The sequence below is a fragment of the Leptopilina boulardi genome, unplaced genomic scaffold, assembly GCF_019393585.1.
Source record: "Leptopilina boulardi isolate dan_hultmark-lab unplaced genomic scaffold, ZJU_Lbou_2.1 LbouV2_399, whole genome shotgun sequence".
Classification (NCBI taxonomy): Eukaryota; Metazoa; Arthropoda; class Insecta; order Hymenoptera; family Figitidae; genus Leptopilina; species Leptopilina boulardi.
This window is the reverse complement of record NW_026137972.1, coordinates 1,036,159-1,052,081: the sequence shown is the minus strand read 5'-3', so window position 1 is coordinate 1,052,081 and position 15,923 is coordinate 1,036,159. Positions and strand designations below refer to the sequence as shown.

The 15,923-nt window shown below is 27.3% G+C and overlaps 2 protein-coding genes across 2 annotated transcripts; one reads left to right on the top strand and one right to left on the bottom strand.

Moving 5' to 3' along the window:
• Positions 1-248: 248 nt before the first annotated feature.
• LOC127289000 (uncharacterized) lies at positions 249-5,565 on the top strand. Its single transcript, XM_051316731.1, has 3 exons — positions 249-393; positions 458-2,783; positions 2,854-5,565. The coding sequence occupies exons 1-3, from the start codon at positions 292-294 to the stop codon at positions 5,022-5,024; spliced, it is 4,599 nt and encodes a 1,532-aa protein (XP_051172688.1). The 5' UTR covers positions 249-291; the 3' UTR covers positions 5,025-5,565.
• Positions 5,566-12,004: 6,439 nt separating this feature from the next.
• On the bottom strand, positions 12,005-15,912 carry LOC127289006 (putative ankyrin repeat protein RF_0381). The gene is made up of 2 exons (XM_051316745.1): positions 15,701-15,912; positions 12,005-13,985 (listed from the first exon to the last, which is right to left on the bottom strand). Exon 2 carries the CDS (start codon positions 13,946-13,948, stop codon positions 12,233-12,235), a length of 1,716 nt encoding a protein of 571 aa, XP_051172702.1. The 5' UTR covers positions 13,949-13,985; positions 15,701-15,912; the 3' UTR covers positions 12,005-12,232.
• Positions 15,913-15,923: the final 11 nt, after the last annotated feature.

Here is a 15,923-nt window from a genome sequence, read left to right as displayed (position 1 = left end):
TTATAATATTTTAATAAATTAAAATCAACACTCTACTTGCGTCAGAACTTACGCTAACAAAATTTCTCTATTGTTAATAGATATATTTTTATATGTATTTTAGGGAAATGTCTAGACAATTTTTTAATTTATTATAATTACTATTTGAATAGAGAAAAAGACGTAAAAATAATGAATTAATTAATTAATTAATTACTTATATATACCGTAATAATTTTTGATCTAAATATTATTTTGCATTTATCGTTGGAAAATTATATTCTAAAACAGTAAAAAAATTTTTTCTTAATTATGGATATTTGGAGAAAGATATTTATTTCTCTCCTTTTCGTTGCTTTAATTTCATTGAATTTAGCGAAAAATTTATATGAAAATTACGAACTATCTGCTAATGTAAGTAATTTAATTATTAAGTTTCAAAAAATTGTAAATAACTAAAAAAATTTTTTAATTTTAGAAAATACGTTGCAATGATGAGGGAAATATAAAATTTCTCGAAAATTTGAAAAATGTTGAAAAATTTAAATCACCTGTTGAAAAAGTACTGATAGTATTAACAGATACAGAAAATATTTATCCACCATTAAAAAATGAACTTTCTATGAAGAATGCAATTTTCCTTCCTTTGCATGAGACATTTAAAACTAATATTACGGACATTTATAAGAATGTTTTATTTCTAGAATCAGCTGTATATGTAAAATTCATTATTCACTCTGATAATATTGAAAAAGCTACTAAAATTTTCCAAGAATTTGTCAGTATTTTTAAGGATATTTCAGATATTTACAATAGCGTTGGTATTGCATTGACACTAAATACTGATGTACAAAAAGTAAATATTGTCGCAAAATTAAACAACGCTGTTGAAAAACTAAACAGACCGGAGCTTATCGAATTTGTTGGTCGTTACTTAAATGAGAATGGACCACCAATTGCTATTTTTAATAAACAATCATCAAATAATCTAAACGTTGCTACCTTTATTCAAAATATTTTTTATTCCAGCAGAAATGAGGATTCTAGTAATTTTCAATTTAATCTTGATATGCATTTTCAAATAATAATAAATTGCGCTACAGATTATGTAAAAAATAAAGTAATCATTGATGTAAAAAATTTTGCGGAGAAACGATTGAAAATCTATTTTGATACTCTTACTGAAAATGGAAACAATAATACTGACGAAGCGTCGACGAATATAGCGAAAAGTTACAATTATCTATTACGATTTGCACAATTAATGAGTAGTGCCAAAACTCCAAGAAGTTTTCTCCAAAATATGGAAAATACATTTGAATATACAATATTCGAAGAAACTTTTAAAGAGACATATTTTTTGCCACAAAACATTGATGTTATTCAATTTCTCTATATGACATCAGATACATTTAATTCTGCTCTAGAAGAATGGACAAAACCTTTAAAGAATTTTAAATTAGAAAATCCGGAAAAATTGGTGAAATGGTATCAAAAAGAAGAGGGAGGGTATTTTTATTCGAGAAATTTTGAAACAAATTGTATAGTGATACGGGAAGGGAGAAAATTGCAAGTGAGAGGTAAAATTATCAGACTGAGTGAAATTGACACTGAACAATGTGGAAGAAAAACGAGATTTATAGAAATATTTGCAGTGGAAAAGGTTATTGTAAACGATAATTTAGATTTGAGTGGTAAGGAGATACAAGTGGCAATTATTGCTCCAATTTGGGAGGTGATTGGGAGAACGGTAATTAAATTAAATGGAAAAAATGGTGATAATTTGAAAGAGGATTATGCAAGGAATGGAAATACAACTGGTAATAAGAATGGAGCCGATGGAAGGGCTGGATTACCAGGAGGACCTGCTGGAAGTTTTTATGGAATTGCAAATAAAATAATCAATGGACATCAATTAAATATATTTGCATTTGGAGGAGCAGGTGGAAAGGGTCAAGATGGTGGTCATGGAGCAATGGGTAAAAATGGAGATACTTTACAAAAGGGAAAATTTGACTGTACTAGCCGTACTGCAGAAGGGTTTAAAATTGAACGCCTAAAAGAGTCAATTGTGACTTATGCTTTAACTGTTCAAATTCACACTTATGAACAGTATCTTGTTTATGGACAGAAAGGACAAAGCGGAGGTAGAGGTGGAAATGGTGGTGCATATGGATTAGGAGGTAATGGAGGAAGTGTTATTCTGTTCGATTTATCAAAGGAAGATGGCGAAAGTTATGTAAGAATTAATAATGGTAATGGCAAAAATGGTGCTAAAGGACTTGGTGGATATGCTGGACTTGGAGGCAAAAATGGAGATAAAAAGAGAGCAATATGTGCTATATCTATATTGGGAAATTCAATGTACCATTTTCTTGATGAATCAAAAGATAATAATCGCGGTAATTCTGGTAAAAACGGAGTTAATGGAATTAGTTTGAAAATGCGTCAAGTGCCAAAAATTGCTCCTATTGTTCAAAGTATTTCCCAAACAATAAACGAATATAAATTATATGTCAGGCCTGAATTGACTAAAAACAATGGCAGTAGTGAATTACCTTCTTTCTACGATTCACTGAATAGTCGACAAGAAATAACAAATCTCTATGACACCAAGAGTTTAGTTGACGAATTTACTGGATTGGAGCTTCAACGTTTTGGCTTACAAGAGCGTTATCATCTCATTCCGTTATATAGAAATTTGCAACAACGGATTCATAATTATTCAATAAAGGCTAATTATGAAGTTGAGAATAACAGATTGTTTAAGGATATTATCATTGGAATTGAGGATCGAATTAACGGTACGTATTACTACATTTTCAGAATATCTAATTTTCAAAAATCATTATTTAACTATATTTACGTTTACAGATACACTTAGGATTTTAAACAAAAAGGCAGGATATTCTGTAATGACAAAACTACACAAAGGACTCAACTATTTGTTAAATGAAGTTAAAGAATTGGAAAAACAGAAAAAAATGGACTCTGACATTGAATCACTTAATACTACTTTAAGTTCCTTGGACGATCTAACTGAGGAAGCAAAATTTTTAATTGGAGATGATTTGAAAAACGCAATGACAGACTTGGAAAATACATTAGATGGGGAAATAAATTCTCTTCTTGAAGAGATTTCAGAATTACAGAAAGCATCAAAAGAAAACGAAAAAGAACTAATTGAAAATCGACAGAATCTACAAAAGATAATGGTATTAAAAGGTTTATTTGGATTAATGAAAATTGGATGTGTACTACTGGGAGCTGTTAATCCGGCACTTGGTTTGGTATCAACTGCAGCTATTTCTTCTTTGTCGGTTCTAGAATCGCAACTTACTCAAACTAATTTCTCAGCACAGGTTGCAGAAGTACCTAAAGCGGTCAAATTACTTTCATTAGCCACCGAAACTTTTTTGAAAAAAGACGAACCAAATGAAGAAGAACTCCTAGAATTAAACATTTCACAGATGATGAAAAATGTGTCGAATTCTGGAAAGAATGTCATTAATGGCATGCGAAATAGAATAAAAAATATATTTAAAAAATCTGATTCAGAACCACGGTTAATAAGTTACAAATCTTACGATCGACAGGGAATTTACATAGCGGAAGAAAATGTTATATTGAATAATTTGGATCAAGCTACAAAGGAAAATGACATGACAAAAGTTAATGACTGTAAAATTAGTTTAAATGTTTTAAAATATTTAAAAGTAAATGCAGAAGTATTACAAACTACGTCTGACACTGTTTCAAGCATTATGAAAGATGTCGATAAAGTTGCAGAAATTGACAAAGCTTTAAAAGAATCTAGTGAAAATTTAAAAAAATTGTACATAATCGAAGAAAAAATTTACGCTGATACTGAACCAATGTTAAAAAAAGTGACAGACTTTGTAGATCAAGCATATAATAACATAAACGAAATAAATGAAAATCAAATTATCATTGCCGAATGGAATGTTGCTAATACTATCGAAAATGTACAACGCACCTTAAATAAAACATTCGATGGTTTTCAAGTTCCCGAAGAAATGAATTGGACTCTTCAAAAAATTCTAGTCACCTTTCAAAAAGTATGCCAAATGCATAACAATATTTTGTCTTACCAAAGAAGAAAATCTGAAATAAAATATACGGCTATGCTGCAATTATCCAAGTACAGTAAAATATTAGCCAAAGATCATCACTTGACGGGAGCATTAATAAAACTAGAAACGGCCATTTGGTACAACAAAATAAATGAAATTTATAAAAATTGGAGATTTGCCTTTAAGCAATTTTCTTTTCCAAATGGTGGCGATATTTTAAAGACAATAGGATGGAAAAACTCAATACAAAATGATATTCACAGTGAGATAGACGCTATAATAAGTAATGTCGCAAAGTTTAAGTCTTTCTTTAATGAGGATAAAGATTTTAACGAAATTCTACAACACAGAGCACAAAGACCCTATAGAGGTAGTTGTAGTTCATATCAAAGGTCATTTTTTGTTTGGAGTAGAGAAAATAGTTTATCGGCAATTAATAACATTCTAAATGGTAAAGAAGAAACAATAGTTGCACATTCACCAACGAGCAGTGTCAATGCTTTGAAATTCAATAAAATTGGAATACTTTTTACTTCAACGAATCCTGAAATACAAAGAAAATTGTTTGAGATATTGAAAACTGTTCGAGTGAATTTAACACATCATGGTGATTCTCATTATCGATTTAATAACAAGACCTTTGAAATTAAAACAAATCAAACTGTTATGACTTTTAACTATCCAGAGACATGTGGTGAAATTTCGAGTTATCCATCCCTAATGTATGAGAAAATTGCAAATGGTGATTATATGTTAAGTCCCTTTGCCACGTGGACAATAAAATTGTATGTTGATAAAAATAAGATTTTTCCAAAATTAGAAGAATTTTTGGGGCAAGTGGATTTAGAATTAATTGGAGAAGGTTTAGTCTTTGAAAACAATGAATGTAACAAAGAATGTGAAGCTACTATGAGAGATAATTATAAATATGCGTACGATATCTATTATTAAATATGCTAAATATTTTAAAAATATTTCTTAATAAATAAATTGTATAAAAAAGTTTTTAAAATATGTTGAGGTTCGCTTAGAATATGGAATAATATTGTTATGTTTATGACAATTTGTACATTATAATAATTATGAAATCTACCTTATTATATATATATATATATATATATATATACATAAGTGTCAGCAGTATCTCCAGTTACAAAAAATCATTCATAAGTGCTATATATATATAAATATATAAATATATAAATACAAGTGTTCAGCAAATAAAAAAAAGTCAAATAAGTTAGTGAGATACAGAAAATACGGTCCAGAGTTCCAGTGAAAATTCTGTCATAAATTTTTACGAGCGACCTTTAACATCTGACATAGAAGATCTTATCTTACGTTGAGGGGTCCAGCTGTCGAAACCCAAATCTTATAGGAAGGAATATTTGATAATTGTTTCTCAACCATTAAATAATTAAAAGCATTATATTTTCTTTTAAATAAACTTTTATATTTTGTTTATTAATAAATAATTTTATTAAATAAATAATATTTTTTAGATCATTCATTTAATACCTCTTCCCAACTTAATTTATTTAATTAAGTTAAATTGAGGAAAAAGATTAGGGAATAATTATAAGTTCATTAGATTAGGAAAATTTAATAATATTTAATAATATTTATTCCAGTGAAGTGGAAAATGGTTTAGATGATAGTGAGGATGAATTACTTCATATGTATGAAGTAAATAAATGGCAAAGTAATGTTTGGTGTTTGGAAAGTAAAGAAAATAATTTCTTTATTACAAAACTAAAAGGGAAGCGTATATATGGTCCTAGTTTTTGGTCGACATTGCCTGTAGGCCAGCAGGCAGAATTACGGCAGAAAATTGGGGATCAAATTATAAAGGATCAAAAGGGTGTTTATTTTTATAATAAAAAGTTTTTTATTATAAAAAACAACGAAGTAAAATTGGTGAGTATTTTTATATTGTTTTCTTTATATTAATATTAATAGAAAAAGAATAATAATTATTATTATTGTTATTAGTATTATTATTTTATTTATATATATTTTTTTATAGGTGGACAGAGAACTTGTTAAATATGAAGGAGGGAGGTGAACACTCTTTTCGGCACCCTTCTTCATACTTAATGAAAAGAAGATATTATTTCCATCCAGATGGGTTGAAATGTCCATTCATATGTATGAAGTAAATAAATGGCAAAATAATGTTTGGTGTTTGGAAAGTAAAGAAAATAATTTCTTTATTACAAAACTAAAAGGGAAGCGTATATATGGTCCTAGTTTTTGGTCGACATTGCCTGTAGGCCAGCAGGCAGAATTACGGCAGAAAATTGGGGATCAAATTATAAAGGATCAAAAGGGTGTTTATTTTTATAATAAAAAGTTTTTTATTATAAAAAACAACGAAGTAAAATTGGTGAGTATTTTTATATTGTTTTCTTTATATTAATATTAATAGAAAAAGAATAATAATTATTATTATTGTTATTAGTATTATTATTTTATTTATATATATTTTTTTATAGGTGGACAGAGAACTTGTTAAATATGAAGGAGGGAGGAGAACACTCTTTTCGGCACCCTTCTTCATACATAATGAAAAGAAGATATTATTTCCATCCAGATGGGTTGAAATGTCCCCATCTACAAGAAAAAACTATGCTGATAGGATAAAAAAAATTCTTGTAAATGAAAACAAAGGTCTAGATGAGAATTTTATTTTCAAGGGATGCAAATATAAAATTAATGGAAGATTGAATAAATTAATGCGAGTAAAAAAAAAATTTATAAGAACCAAATTATAAAATAATTTATTGATATAATTATTTTATGTTAATTTATTTGTTTTTAGGTGTACGATTGAAGGCAAAAAAAAGATAATAAAAAAAAGAGAAGAGAAGATTGTTTGGTAATAATCTTGTCTCTGTAGGCGAGTGTTATCTGTTTTATTTTAATTGTTATTTATTATTATTATTTATTATTCTTTTTTTTTTTTTTTTTTTGAAATGTTGAATGATTTAAAGAGTGTATGAGAGACTCCATAATAGATTTCCTGCTTTTTTTAGATCGTCTTTTCTAATTTTAAATATTAAGAACATCACACCTTTATGAAATATAATAATTTTACATATTGATTAATATTAATTACATTGATTATTTCTGTCTATATATTTAGTTTTGATAATAATTATTTTTGTTTATAAATAGATTTGTTATTTATAAACAATTGTTTACTTGCAAATATATGTTTACAAATATTTGTTTATTTATAAACGCTCATTTATAATTTAATATTACAAGAATATTTATTTTATTAAAATTAATTATTAACAACAATTATTATTTATTATAAAAAAATGTGACGGTGACATGATTATATATTATATATTTGTTTATTTATAAATATATTTGTTTATTTATAAACAATTGTTTATCCACAAATATTTGTTTATTAAAGAACAATTATTTATTTACAAATATATTTATTTATAAAAGAATTTATTTTATATAAATATTTATTTATTAATTATTATTATTTTTATAAAAAATGTTACGGTGACGTGACAAATAAATAAAAATAAAAATTCGTTTTTAGTACATATCAGTTACTCTAAATGCAGATCAAAAAGCCGCATTTGAAGTAGCTTATATTTGTCATATTTGTAAGAAAACTATCAAGCACGGAGAAGTAAGAGTTAAAGATCATTGCCATCTAACTCTAGAAAATCCGATGACGATCGACTCATGACGTTTCAATGGCATCACAAGTCTATACAAAATTATGCAATTTTAATTAAATTTTTTAGAAAATATAGCTTCTCAGTTCCTCAAAAACATAGGATCTTAACGTTATTACATCATATAAATTACTTGAAATGCCACTTTGATTCGCTGATGAAGCGCGGTGCAGGACTTAATCAATCAAATGAAAAAATTAAATGGGCTCTAACTGATTCGGCTTTTAATAATTGATTACAAATCGGTACAGTCATTAATTTAAGTCACTTAGATGTTAATGATTTTTTAGATGATGCCTTTGTTCCTTTTGAAAATCACATTAAAACTTGCTTAGACACGTTCGGTGCGTTGAAAGTATATACAGTATTCAATGCAAAATATAAAAAACTTTTACCTGACGGCACTACAGAATTCGATATAAAATATTTCATTAATAAGTCAGAGTCAATTTTCTCTTCAACTGAGTTACGCGATTGGTATAATGATTATGTAAAGCAGAAAACCCTTAAAGAAATTGAAGATTTTCAAGATAAAGAATCAAATTGGCAACTATTCAATCCATAGATTAGATGTCAATATTAACAAATACAATCCTTTGCGTATTGGTTCTTTTATTGATCTACCGACATCTATTAAAGCTAAACGTGCCTGTGTCAATGTCAGAAATGAAGAGGATAATGAATGCTTCAAGTGGGCAATATTATCGGCATTGTATGAAGCTTCGTCAAATCCATCTCGTTTGCAAAACTATGAAAATATTCAGCATCATTTAAATTTTACAAATATTTAATTCCCCGTAGCACTCAATGACGTTGCAAGATTCGAAGTGCTTAACAATATTTCAGTAAATGTTTATTGTCTTGTTAAACGAAAGGGGAAATTCACCGTCTCGCCAATACATCTAACCTCGCAGAAACGGTCGAAACATGTTAATCTTCTACGTGTTGATGATCACTACATTGATGAGGATGATGATAAAGAAGATTCTTCAATTTCCAACAAATATCACTATGTTTGGATAAAATTTTTATCGCGTCTTATAAATAACCAAGTCTCAACAAATGGGCATGCGTTATTTATTTGCGATCGTTGTCTTCACTATTTCAGAAGCAACGATAAACTTACCGAGCACGTTGAGGATTGCCAGAAAATGAATAACACCAAAATCATCTTACCGAAACCCGGATCTAATAGCATTCAATTCAAGAACTTCCCTGGCGGATTCGATTTACCTAAAATCGACCCAGCTGGGTCGAATCTAAGTCGAATTTAGGTAATTATCAAAAAAAAAGCTTTAAATTGATGAAAATTTATAAAAATTAGTATTGTGAGGTTAAATGAACATTCATAGAGTTAATTTTTGTAAGAATTTTAATTATTAACGTGATAAATAATAAATAATTACTTGATATGTGCAAATGGTAACTGTAGATTTTAACTCGTTGTCAGTTTTCATAATATTTTCAGAAATTAGTGTAAAATGTGTGAAAAAATAATTTATATTTAATAGAAATTGCAAATTTTATTAATTATTTTATTATTTATCGAGCACAGTTTAAAATAATTGCAATTTAATTTTAAAAAAAAGTTTTCTTAAAAGTGATAAGAACTCTACTATACCGACAGCAAGAGGATATTTTCAGGTAAGTAAAGTTATTGTAGCGTGTAGTTTTGTTTTGACTAAAAGATGTCGCTTTATGTTCTATAGTGATCAGACAGGAACATCGAATCCACGGATCGAATCTCATGATCAAATATTCATGAATATTCATCTCTGTTCTATCTTATATCTAATCTATAGAACATAAAGCGACATTTTGTAGTCAAAACAAAACTACACGCTACAATACTTTACTTACCTGAAAATATCCTCTTGCTGTCGGTATAGTAGAGTTCTTATCACTTTTAAGAAAACTTTTTTTTAAAATTAAATTGCAATTATTTTAAACTGTGCTCAATAAATAATAAAATAATTAATAAAATTTGCAATTTCTATTAAATATAAATTATTTTTTCACACATTTTACACTAATTTCTGAAAATATTATGAAAACTGACAACGAGTTAAAATCTACAGTTACCACTTGCACATATCAAGTAATTATTTATTATTTATCACGTTAATAATTAAAATTCTTACAAAAATTAACTCTATGAATGTTCATTTAACCTCACAATACTAATTTTTATAAATTTTCATCAATTTAAAGCTTTTTTTTGATAATTACCTAAATTCGACTTAGATTCGACCCAGCTGGATCGATTTTAGGTAAATCGAATCCGCCAGGGTTTAGTAATAAAGAAAAAGTACCATTCATCATATATGCAGATTGCGAGAGTCTACTAGTTCTAGGGGAGAATTCTTCATCTATGGGATGTCGCACAGAAGTAGTTCAACAACATCAACTTCTCAGCATCGGATTCTATCTAAAGAGTTATGATGACTCTTTAAATGAATACAGGGCATCACCCAAGAATGAAGAAGATCCGGCGAAATGGTTTGCGAACGAGTTAAAAAAGTCGGCGGAAGAAATTGAGCCTACATTTTTGGCAAACATTGCAATGGATACTCTAAATTATTGCAGTTGGAAAAGCGGGGAAAATTGTATAAGAGGTGGAAGAAAAATGTTTGAAAAATTGGAAAAAAGTATAAGGATGCTGGCTTAATGTCGATTTCAATACTAGTCAACGAACATAGGCTAGTAATGAATTCGAGAAAAACTTGTTTAAATTAATGAATAATGCGGTGTATGGTAAGACAATGGAGAATATACGTAATCACGTAAACGTAAAACTCGTGACAAAGTGGGAGGGTAGGTACGGGGCAGAAGCTTTAATTGCTAAACCAAACTTCGACACGAGAGCTATCTTTAGTGAAAATTTGATAGCTGTGGAACTTAGGAAGACTGAGGTGTACATGAATAAGCCGATTTATATAGGTCTTAGCGTTTTAGATATTTCGAAAACTCTGATGTACGATTTTCATTATGATTATATGAGAAAAAAGTATGGAAACAACTGTAAACTACTTTATACTGAAACTGACAGCCTTATTTATAATATCAAATGTGAGGATGTCTATTCTGATATGAAAGCAGACATTTTCAAATTTGATACTTCTGATTATCCCATGAATAATGTATATGGTATTCCGCAAGCTAAATAGCACTAAGTCCCTATGATGATAAAAGATTTTTATTAAAACATAATGATCCAAGGATGGAAAATGACAAAAAAGTTCATTGCATGAGGAGAATTAATCCCGCGGAATAGGGATTAAAATCAAATTGGGCGGAAAATGGTCGAATAATTCATCCACAGAAGTTAGCTGAGGAGCATATTATCGAGAGGGTGAAAAGAACAAGATGAGTTCATTGCATGAGGAGAATCAATCCCGCTTAATAGGGATTAGAATCAAATTGGACGGAAAAGGGTCGAATAATTCATCCACAGAAGTTAGCTGAGGAGAATATTATCGAGAGGGTGAAAAGAACAAGTTGAGGACCATTGCTGGAAAATTCGTCTCAACCAACAACATCATTGAGGCGATGAGTTTGCTACCGCCGTCAAAGAGGTCACGACATGCCGTGGCTGGAGCGGCTGCTGCTGCATCGTATGCTGCTATTCCATTGGGGAGGCGAAATATACTTTTTTTATTTGCGATCGCTGTCTGCATTATTTTAGAAGTAATGAGAAACTTACAGAGCACGTTCAAGATTGTCAGAAAATCAATAATACCAAAATCATGTTACCAAAACCTGGATGTAATAGTATTGAATTCAAGAACTTTAGTAACAAAGAAAGAGTGTCATTTATCGTATATGCAGATTGTGAGAGTCTATTAATTCCAGATGAAAATTCTCCAACTATGTGATGTCACACAGAAGTTATTCAAGAATAAGGAGCTAGTGAAGATTAATATCTTTGCCAATTTAACAAATAAACAAATGTTTAATTGATAAACTAAGGTTTTCTCTAATGAATTGTTACGTACAAAAAATCATTGAATTTTTGTTGTAAATTCCATCGCATTTGAGAACATAAAAAGTAATATTATATTTATACATTACAATCTTTTTTTAAGTTTTCTGTTATAATAATACTTTTTCCTGAAAGAAACCAAACGTTCTGTATTCAGGGAAGAAAAAAGAAGAAATATCAATTTAGTATTTTTTTATAAATGTATTTTAAATATCCTAAATACATTTCTTACATATGAGTACCAAAAATAGAACATTTTTAATGCGGAAAAAATTTAAAACTTTTTTTTACTGTTTCTATTTTTTAAGCTTTATAATACATTAACAGAACGAGTAATTAACTTTTGACAACTCATGACAAACAAAAGAACGATAAAATAAAACGATCAACAAAACACAAAATATGATTCTTAAAACATCTGCTCATTCTCAGTTAAACATAAAATTGAATATTTAAAAACGCTTAAATATTTACTTTAAATCAATTAAAGAACAAACGGACAATAATCTTCGTAAATTTATAACTGATAGAAATTTTAAAATATTTTCAATAACTAAAGAAGGAAGTTGAATTTTATGAATGTCATTAACAAGATTAAACAAATTTAATGCAGCAGCTTTGAATAATTCTTTTCTTTCTTTAACTATTTTAATTCTTTGCTCAAACAATGAAATATATTCCGTAAACATTTTGAACGAAGATTCTAAAGTTAACATTAATTTCTCGTGTTTAAAATAATTTGCAACTTTATCAATAGGTTTCGATAAAATATCATAATAAGTCACATTAATTCCCTCGATTATTTTTAAACTTTGCATAATCTTTAACTTCTTATTACAAGCACTATAGTGTTTTTCAAGCATATTACGAAAAAGAAGAAAAAACAAACCATCAAAATTGGTATTTTCATAGGTCAATTGTAACAATGCAATTCGCGCCACAATGGATTCAATGTCTTTACTTTTAATAAATCTAGCATGCTCGGTGTCTAATACTGTTACATAATTTAATGTACCAATAAGCGTTGCAAAATTATCAACATGATCAATTAAAGCAATAAATAATTTAGAATTACTTCTGTACCATTCATGAGAAACAGAAAAATTACTAATATCATATTCAAAAAGAACATCAAGTAATTTAACAGGAGCTTTATATGGGAATGCATAATTTATACTTGAAAAAATTTGTTCATCAAATTTATCGTCCGGTATGTAATTAATCAATGACCTGAGTATTTTAACAAAATATTCAACTTTTAAACTTTTCATTCTTTCTCTTCTATTTAAAACTGAAACAATTATTTCTGGAATTTGTTCATTGTAAGATTTAGATAACTTAGATCCAGCATCAAGAAGAAATTCCACGACAATTGATTTACCCGAAACTGCTGCAAAATACAATGGGGTATTGTTATCTTTTGATTTTGTATTAATATCAACACCGGCTTTAATTAAAATTTTTATTAATTTCCAATGACCAAATTCAGCTGCAACGTGAATGGGATGTTTTTCTTTAAGACAATCATTAAGAGGATATCTTGCTTCAATGAGCATATGAAAAATTTCTTCATTTCCATTTTGAGCAGCTGTGTGAACGGCTAAATTTTGAAATACAAAATCATAATTTGTTTCCTTGCCTTTAAGACTTAAGAGTTCTTTAACAATTTCCACTTGTTCTGCTTTTATCGCATAATGAAGGGGTGTTTCATTAAAATCCGTTCGTATATTTATCTCAGCACCACATTCAATTAAATATTTCAATATATTTAAACGACCATATTTTGCTGAATAATGAAGCAATGTTTCAGTCTCGGCATTTTGTTCATTAATTCCCACATCATTGTCAATGAAACATTTCGCAATATCCAAACGATTATTTAAAATACACTTACGAATGAGAATGTGATTCTCTTGAATTGATAATTCTTTTTTAAAGTCATTATCAAGTAAGTATTTTACAACTTCAATATGATTGTTTTCCACTGCTGAGTTTAGGTGTTGTTGATTATTTTCTCTTTTTACTTCGATTGTCATATTCTTGTAGAATAATTTCACTAATTCCAAATTTCCGGTTTTAATTGCGTCATCAAGTTGTAATTTTTTATTTTTGGGTTTTTTAGCCGGTACTTCTTTTTCTAGCGTTACACTTTGGCTTCTCTTATTTTTCGAACGGGTATTCATCATGAATAACCAAAATTTTTGTTTTTACAAAAATAAAAAACTGTAACAAAGAGATGGAAAATTCAAATTATGTGCAACCGATTATTCCTGATGGGAAATTAATAATACAGGGTGATTTTTATGTTCCGAAACCTATAAAAATTTTCTATTTTTATTTTTTAAAAAAAATAGAATTAGAAAATTTTTAGGGGGGACCGAAACGTAAAACGAATATTTTCAAAAATTCCCGCAACTAATTCCTAGTGTTTAAATGTTACAAAATTGTAAAAAAATTTGTAATCTTTAACAAATATTTTGATTAGTATAAATAAATTGCTGATTTTTCTGATTAATCTTTATAATATCAATTAAGTTCCTATTTTAAATTCACATCATGTAATTTTTAAAATCTAATTTATTAACTTTATTAATTATTATTAACTTTTTTAAATTCAAATTGCTATGAAAACGAAACGTGTTTTTTTTAAAATACTTGATTAATCGGACTTAAGAGGACGGAACAGTAAAATAATTTTTTACCATTTTACATTTTTTAAAAATTTATTTTTTTAAAAAATTGAAATTTTATTTAAAATTCATACGATTGATTGTTCGGAATCATGAAAAAAGTCGAGAAAAAAAAATTGGCAATGAAAAATAATTAAAATAGTGAGAGAAGATCAAATTTTAAGTTTTTAAGAATTTCGGGTTAAAAATAAAAATAAAATAATAATAAAAATAAATAAAAAATTATTAAAATTATTAAATTTCTATTTATACGAAAACAATTTTTTTTACTATTAGTAAGTCTGTTATAACATAAAAAAATTAAAAAAAATTTTCATTTTCACCTTTTTTTTTTATTTAAAAATTAATAAATATTTTTAGTTACTTTTAAAAATAACAAAAAAATTTTAAATATACATTACAATTTGTAACAAATGAGTTGAAAATTAATTTCATATTAAAAAAATTGGAATTAATTACACGGAAAAAAATATTTATTTGATTCAAATAATCAGTTATACTTGACTATCATCAAATAATTATTTATTCAGGTCTAATAAATATTTATCTATATCAAATAAATATTTATTTAATAGCAAATAATTATTTATTTGAATCAATTAACTGGCATTTGTTTGAAATACAGAAATTATTGTTTCAAATACAATTTATTTAATTCAAATAAAAAGTTATTTTATGGCAAAAGTTTCAAGTGAAACTAAAAAATTTACAAATTTCTCCAAAAAATTGATAAAAAAATTTTTTTTTAATTACTGAAATGTTTTTATTATATATTTAAAGTTACGTACCTTCAACGAAGAGATATTTTTTAATTTTAATAAATTTCACTCATAAATTAAAAAAAAAAATTAACAAAAATCAATATTTTTAAAAATAACAATCAGAGAATGTTCTTATTTGAAAAGAATCGAAACGAAAATTAGTCAAAAACGTAATATTTTCGAATTTTTAAATAAGAAAACAATTTCTTCACTACTTTATTTCAAGTGTGAACAATTGTAATAATTTTGATTAAAAGTTGAATTTTAATTTTAATACAAAAAAAAAATTACAATTTGTTGACAATTTACGTTTCGAGTAACATAACCTAAAATTCAACAATTGTTTCTCATAAGAAATTCAACTTAATCGATTTATTCAACTTTTAATAATTCAGAGTTAAAAATAAAAATTTACACCCACACTTTTGAAAAACTATTCGATTACAAATTATTTAATTTGAAACATTTAAAGTATATTTATAGTTACCTTAAAACACGAGTTTAATAAACACTTGAAAATAGTGTATTTATTATTACACTTTATTTGAAGTTGAAAACTATCCAAAAGATTTGTTTTCTTTTTTTATCTGTTTATTATTAACATTTGGAAGAAATAATGACTGAAAGCAATCGAAATGTAAAAGCATGCGACCGGAAATAGCAGTCGAAAATAAAATCTTAACCATGGTTGGGAAGTCACCGAAACGATC

Excerpts from the sequence above, each read along its gene's own strand:
- LOC127289000 (XM_051316731.1), top strand. The coding sequence starts at position 292 with ATGGATATTTGGAGAAAGATATTTATTTCTCTCCTTTTCGTTGCTTTA. Across the intron at positions 394-457 it reads ATTACGAACTATCTGCTAAT|AAAATACGTTGCAATGATGA; the intron begins GTAAGTAATTTA and ends TTTTAATTTTAG. Across the intron at positions 2,784-2,853 it reads AATTGAGGATCGAATTAACG|ATACACTTAGGATTTTAAAC; the intron begins GTACGTATTACT and ends TTACGTTTACAG.
- LOC127289006 (XM_051316745.1), bottom strand. The coding sequence starts at position 13,948 with ATGATGAATACCCGTTCGAAAAATAAGAGAAGCCAAAGTGTAACGCTA.